General features: G+C 41.9%; 1 protein-coding gene across 11 annotated transcripts in view; it reads left to right on the top strand.

Moving 5' to 3' along the window:
- The first annotated feature begins 212 nt into the window (after positions 1–212).
- CMC1 (C-X9-C motif containing 1) overlaps positions 213–7,387 on the top strand; it is a 48,242-nt gene continuing 41,067 nt past the window's right edge. For 7 of the 11 annotated variants that reach the window (XR_006413508.1, XR_006413502.1, XR_006413495.1 and 4 more), the window contains exon 1: positions 382–990. Coding sequence is in view for 7 of the 11 variants with exons in the window: in XM_044417729.1 (XP_044273664.1) it covers positions 879–990 (112 nt within the window). In the remaining 4 variants the exon portion in view is untranslated. The other 4 variants (XR_006413498.1, XM_044417688.1, XM_044417743.1 and 1 more) reach the window with 4 other exon arrangements.

Genomic DNA, 7,387 nt, shown 5'->3' with positions numbered 1-7,387 from the left:
ACTTCCCCCCTCGGAGCCAGCATGGAACGGTCCGGAACGGCCAGACAGCAGTCCGCAGCTCTTGGAACCTCCCACCTCTTCACGGAGAGGCGGCGCATGCGCCGCTACATGACTTAGGTTCGCCCGGGCTTGTAAGCTGGTACCTGCACCGTGCTCTCTTCGACGCATGCGTCCCAGGGCTGGGCGCGAGTCCTTGACGTCTAGGTCGCGCGCTGGAGCCTGTCGGGGGCCCGTGCACGCGTGCGCCGAGCGTTTCCGGGCTTGGGGCGGTGTGCTTGTGTCGCAGCCGCTTCTGCGGAACTGAGCGCGGCTGTCGCGTTTTGCTCTTTTGAGAGCGGGGAAACTGTGGATGGAGCCTTCCCTCGGCTCTGCAGGTAGGGGCGCTCGCCACCCCCTGCTCTTTGCGTGCCCGAGTCAAGATGATGCGGAGCTTCGCGTTGCAGAGGCGGGAGTAGCCGCTTCTCCCCTCGTGCATGACTTCTCCTTTTCCCCTTTTTAAGTTGCAAGATATTAGTAAGATTGGGACTACCGAGGTAGTGTTTTGGGGTGCTCTTGTCTTTCCAGGAAGATTCCCAGATTCAAAGAGAAACTGTGAACAGGCAAAGTAAAGATAGTTGTTCATCTTCCTCGTCGATCACGGGAGTTATCAGAGTTAAAGCATGTGCGAATTAAAGTTAAGCGCGCGGAGGAGGTACTGGGAACAAGCACATGCCAGTCTGGCCTAGAGGACAGCGTTTCTGGTGGCTTTAGGTCATCCTCTCTGCACAGCATACTTTTTAGTCACTTGCTGCCGAAAGTGGCATGCTTAGGAAGTTGATAGCACAAGCAGATGGCTGGACCAGAGACCCGAGTCACGGACCCACCTACACTAGTTCTCCATGTCTGATAGCCATTGTGCCACACCAAATTACCAATGTTTCCAAACTGTGTTGATACTAAAAGGAGCTGGTGAAATGGACTGGAGGAACCTTGCTAGCAGGACTAAATCAGGTCAGTGCTTAGAGGGGAGACCAACTGACTTCCGCAATCAAGAAAGTGGGGGTATACGTGTAATAAATAGCACTGCCTTTATTTTGCCCTCATATGTTTTCTGCTTTTTCAAGTTGTTTCTTTAGAGTTCAATTTACTCATAGACTCTATTTACACTTCAGCAGTGAATGCTCTCCTTTAGGGTGCCATTGTGGACATAAGTAGTCTGTGCAAAGGTAGCTTGGCAGGCGGGCAAACACACTCATAGGAAGCTCCCAGTATGGGCTGCTCTGAGAGTCACCTGCAGTCTAGGTTCTCAGTTGGAATTTTTTCCCCTGACCTGCTACCTGGTTTTTGCACGTGGGATTACACTGCAATGCTCCCTTTCCCCATGCCAAAGCAGTGAGTGATCAAGTGTTCTGTTCATCCCAACTTAAAGAAAAAGATTTTGTTTCCCAGTTAATAGAAATGTCGAAGTGTTGATTAGAGTTGCTAACCTTTGAAATGAACACATGCAGATATGGTGATATTGGATCTACCATAATTCTTAACATACTTCCTTTGCAGACCCTATTTTCTGCCATTGAGCAATATTAAGACTGAAACATGCATGTAGGGACTAAGGCTGTAGTCCCAGACACACTTGAGAATAGGTTCCACTAATGTCAATAGGACTCACATTTGAGTAGACGTATATAGGATCATACTGTGATTTTTCTTGTATGGCCTTATATTCCTTTGATATGCCTTTAGAAAGGAGAATGAAGTCGTTATAAGATATTGGATGCTAGAGGAAATCTTGCAGGTGGAGGGGCAACGATCAGGCTACTGTGTTAATTTGGAACATTTATTCTGTGACCTTTCCTACTTTTTGCACTCATGTTTCAACTGCAACTGTCTAGCACAGCATGGCATTCCTACATCAACAAAATGCCAGCACAATTGTTTATATGTGTAAAAATATGCTGCCATATATTATCACATCATGACAGCAATAAGCAGAAGCAAGTATTTTAAAAAATGCCACTCCCTTTCCTAATCTAGAATGAATAGGGCTTGGTCCAGTGGTGTAGTCAGGCCAGGATTTGGAGAAAAAAAACCAGGACCCCATGCAGCAGAACAGATAGAAGTCCTCCTAACCATAGCAGAACTGGCTTACCACATTAAGAAAAAAGACAGCACTCAGTGGAAAAGACAATAAGGCTAAGGAAAGTTGAAGGCAGAAGAAGAGGAGAAAGATCAATTATGAGATTGATTGATTCCATAAAGGAAGCCACAGACTTGAATCTCCAATGCTGAGCAGGATTGTCAAGGACAGGACATTTTGGAGCACATTCATTCATAGGGTTGCCATAAGTTGGCGATAACTTGGTAGCACGTAACAACATCAGCACACATTGCCATCTCAAGAGCCTTCCATTCCTCCTGCCCAGTGGGATGGTTAAGTCCAAAATCAAAAATTCTTCAGCTATACTACTCACTGGATCCTGGCCACAGTGCACATGTAGAAATCCCCAAAGAGCACAGCACAGCCTTGTTTTCCCATCTCTGCTCTTGGTGTGCATGTTCAGGCGCTCAGTATCACCGTCTTTTTTAATGAATGACAGCATTTGTGCACTTTCCATATCTATGTCTAGACTTCCTCATTCTGCTTGATGTAAGGTACGCTGGTAGTCTTTGAACAGTGAGAGTAGCCTGAACACAGTTATGGTATATGTTCCCCCTCCTGCCAAATTCTCTGTAATAGCCTAGTATTTCTTTCTGTGCAGGAATTACTTGAGCCTTAACAATCTCACTATGACCCAGAAGGTGTTTGTTATACTATAAATGAACACTGATAGTAGTAAACAGTAGCCTTGGTGCTGTTTCCTTAGAAATAACAAGTTAATAAGGAAAGTATTAATTTGTTGATTTTTGTGTTTGCTTTTTGGCCAAGTTTCCTGTTAATTGACAGCAGTTCAGTTGTCTAAACTGAATCTATATCAATTATACTAGGGTCTTCGTAAAGTTTCTGCACTTTTATATTTTATAAATATATTATATATATATATGAAAAAGTTGGTATGGTGTTGGGAAAATGCATTGCAAAAGAAAGTGACTGTAGAAAAGTGATGTAATTTGTTTTTAAAATTCTTAATAGAGTTTTTAAAAGTATGGACATTTTTTGAAGACCTCTTGTATATTACTCTTTCATTGAACCTTTTCCTGTTCATGTAGGAGGAGTCTCTTGGTTTTAGGTTGGCCATAATATCTTTATGTGTAGTATTATGAGTATAACTTGCAAACATGCATATTCCTACCTCAGAAGAAATTTTCTCCCAATAAAGATGAATCAAGTGTATTTAAATACTGGAGTTAATTAACCCAGCTACAGGTTAATTAACCCAAAGCTAGCTTTGGCCACACTGGAGTGAGCAAGTGCCCTACTTCTGGATTGAAACAACCCTGAATCTTGTTGCTGTGAAATGTGAGCTTGGAATTGTGCATTGCAATTCTGGATTGATTAACCTTAGATAACTTAGAAATAGTTCCTGAGTTGCTTAGCAAAGCAGGAGTGGACAAGAGGCAATGTGGTCACTCACCCCAGTCTGCTCACAGCCCCTTGAAGTTTACTAACTATATTGTTTGTGTGAACTGGCTGCTCTTGAACAAAGTTGTCAACAGAATTCCAGTGAGTCTATAAGTTGTTTTTTTGCCTGTAGGTTTGGTTGCTTGATTGTTTGTTCACATTTTTATTACATCAAAACAAGTTCATAGGGTATATGTTTTTCAATACTATCATTTGTTTAAAATTCTTAAGCATTTGTGGCGGATGTAGAAAGTGCTTAACTGCCTTGGTATTCTAATGTAAACTTTTCCTGCAGTTTCAGAAAAGTTAATGGTGATTTCACTGTGTGCACACCTACACTTGCTGCTGTAGAGAACAAAGTCCAAAAACTTTATTAAATAGCTCAGTGTACGAGTAAGAAGAAACTAACTACATACATGCAGAAAACATGGACACTTTTGATTCCCATCTGCTGCTTGCCCCTTTGCCACTGCTCTTAAAAAAGTGCATGGTAAATCCCTTAATGGCGTTACATCATTTCTAGTATTGGCCCATTATAGGATATGATGTAGGGTAGATAATATATGGGGCTCATATTCTAACTCCTATCAGTTTGCCTTCTGTGATCACAAATTAATGGGCCAGTTTGCATGCTACACCTTCAGGATTCCAGGGGAACCCATGTTTATTGCAAATGAGCAAGTATGCTGCTGCATGTTATCTAATCACTCCTTTTGACTCCTGTTAGAGGGAGTGACTAAACAAACAAGGAACCTTCCATCTATAGTTTATTGTGATGCCAGAAGTAGGGACTCTGGTTTGTCTTTTTTGAAGCAAGACAGAGTTATAAGCTGTGGTTTCTTGTCATTTTAGGGCTCTGGAACTCCGGCTTAAGGGCACTGCTGTACAAGTTGAAATATATATATCTTCACACTTGGTCACCAAAGGTTTCCTTGTTGAATCTCTAAAATGTTTATCAATGGCTGTTGAGTATAATACATGTTTTACACTTAATAACTTGAAAATCAATAGCAATTCCCTTACTTCATCAAGTACTTCCTCCTATTATTTTAGCCACAGTGAAGAGAAGTCCAGTTTAGAAAAATCTAAGTTAAACCTTCTTGTATCTGCCCTATCTGAAGCAGGATTTGATGAATTTCAAGCAATACTATCTTAAACTGTGGTTCAAACTACAGAAGTTTCTGAACCTGGTTTCAGAACACTAGTTAATCGCATACCCAGGCTTATGGTAATTTTGACTAAGGTTAGTACCTCATCTAATCTTTAACCTGGTTTAACATGGGACAGAGAAATTGCTGCAGGGAGCAGTGATGTGGGACACTGCAATTCATGGTTTTGTATTATACCACAGCACTGAATTTTTCATGGTACTTTATTTTCCAGGCAAAAAAATTCCATTTCATAAAACTCATTAGTAACAACAAATGGATGCCAATTGCAAATACAATATGAGACAAGCTTTGCCATTCTAAAGGTGTAATTAATGTTTTTTCAGGTGATTTAGTATTACAGTAACACATTTTGCACAATAAAACATTTAAATCACATCAAAGGTACAAACCTATGGCCACTAGACTGTCTAGGTGCCAGTGGGATTATTCGGGATCCCATTTCCAACCTTGGAAACTTCCTCTTGCTGCCTTCACAGCTCATGCAGAGCAAACTGTGCCAACTCTAACTGTGAGGTCATAGGAGTGACCTTGGAGATGGGATTTTGTGGGCGGGTAGAAGATAGGCACTGCCAGCATATGTGCTATCCCTGTGGTGATTAAACCTCCACTCCTTGTGTTTTATTTATTTTTCAATTTCTATCCTGCCTTTTTCCTATAAAGGGCTCAAGGCAGCTTACATCATTCTCCTCCTCCATCTTATCCCCACAACAACCCTGTGAGGTAGGTTGGGCTGAGAGTCTGTGGCTGGCCCAGAGTCACCCAGTTGGCTCCAAGGCTGAGCGGGGACTAGCACTCAGATCGTCTGAGTCCCAGTCCCATGCTCTTAACCATTACACCACACTGTCTCACCACACTGTCTTCTGAGACAAAACATTTAGAAACCCATGTCTGTAGGCCATCTTCCCTCCACAGCATGCCTTTAAATCCTCTGAGTTTGGACTGTTACAAAGCAGCCTCATTGGATCGCATTGGAAGTGCTTTTAAACTTTTTTCAAATATTTCAGTTTACATACTTGCAGTGTACTGAAATAAAAATAATAACATGGGGTCCTCTTTTAGCTTTGCTGTTTATTAAATGCTGGTAAAAATATAAAATAAACCAAGTATTTTTCTGATGCACTCTTGTGCTAGCATGGGCATCATATGGCCTTTGAGATGTTTTGGCCTGCACTTCCTGTCTTCCCTTGCTATTAGCTATGGTGGCTAGGGCTGGTGGAAGTTGCAAGCCAAAACATCTGGAGGATCAATAGTTGCTGCTCCAGATCTAAGGTACCAGAAAATGTTCAATTTAAAAAAATGCAAACTGTGCTGTACAAATTGCCCCAATTTACACTGTTCATTTCACAATGTGCTGTGGATTTCACATTACTACAGGGAAGGGGAAGGAATCTACAGTCCCAGTGCTCACATCTGTCTTCTAATCTTGGCCCTGAAACTGTGGAGCCATACATACACTGGTCAAGCTGTGACTGCATTTCTTCTCTTCTCCATTCTTCCATCCTGATTCTAGATGCATGCTTTATGTTCATCACTTAGCTCACATGTTTGTTTTTTCCTACTACAACAGTGACATCCAAAGGGGTGCAAACCTTTTCTTTCATGTTTTCACCTTGCCTATCAAAATGCTTTTTTAAATACTTTTGAGGAGCTTTACATTCCAGGTTCTGTCAAGGCGCATTCTCACCTGTGGCTGGTGATGTGCTAATAAGTGTATGACTGATATATGGTTGTCAGGGATCTTACTCCAGGGACCATTCACTCTAGTAGCAATATGTGCTGAAAAGCTGTGTTTGGCTTTGGCAATGTTAAATTCCTTAAGTGACTGCCATTGCCACTTTATTTTTGCTGTCATGTATATCTCTGCTTGAGGTTACAGTGCATGTGTCTGTGTGTGTGTGGGGGGGGGTGTCTTATGGAGAGAAAGTGATTGGTGTGTTTTAAAAAAATTGGAACATGTTATTGATAAACCAAAGTGCTCAGCTTCTGAAACTAGAAATACTTCAGTCATTATTGTGGCCTTTATCAGCCTTGCATCCTAGTTACTTATTTGGAAGTATGTCCCCATAGGGAGCCACGGTTTAGTGTTTCTTTCCTCTTCCTCTGGCACTACTTTGTTCTTCACATCTCAGGTAGTGATTTTTTTTCAAGTTTGTGTGATGGGCAAACTGCACCCTTTCCTGGATAACCATGGTCTTTTAGCCTTAATCCATGCCTTGGTGGCATCTAGTTTAATGTAATACACCTATTTGTCTTTCTTTGAAAATGGTTTGGAAAGTATGATGACTTTGAAAATAATTTGGAGATTACAGAGTGTGAAGCAGGAGTTGTTTATTTTTTACTTTTTGTGCAGCCCACTGAGACCACAGTTGAAGAACAATTGTGCTGATGAGGTGTTTGCTTCTTGGACTCATCCTGGACCCATCCTAGTTTTGCTTCTTGTATGATTCAGGGCCTAACACAATTGCATTAAATGCACTGTATCTACATAGTGTTGTCAACTTTAAAAGTAAATACAGAGTGTCAGGGGGACAATTTTCATCTATAGCTTAGCATGCAGGGAGGTTTAACCCTTCCCTTCCCAGCTGTGATCCCTACAGTCTACAGTTCTCTCCCTGCAACTGTAAGTTGTCAGCCCTGGCAATTGCTGTTGCTCTCTGTAGTTTCCCAGGGGGCCACC

The sequence above is a fragment of the Varanus komodoensis genome, unplaced genomic scaffold (assembly GCF_004798865.1).
Source record: "Varanus komodoensis strain SLA01 unplaced genomic scaffold, ASM479886v1 scaffold10, whole genome shotgun sequence".
Classification (NCBI taxonomy): domain Eukaryota; kingdom Metazoa; phylum Chordata; class Lepidosauria; order Squamata; family Varanidae; genus Varanus; species Varanus komodoensis.
This window is presented reverse-complemented; position numbering and strand designations above follow the sequence as displayed.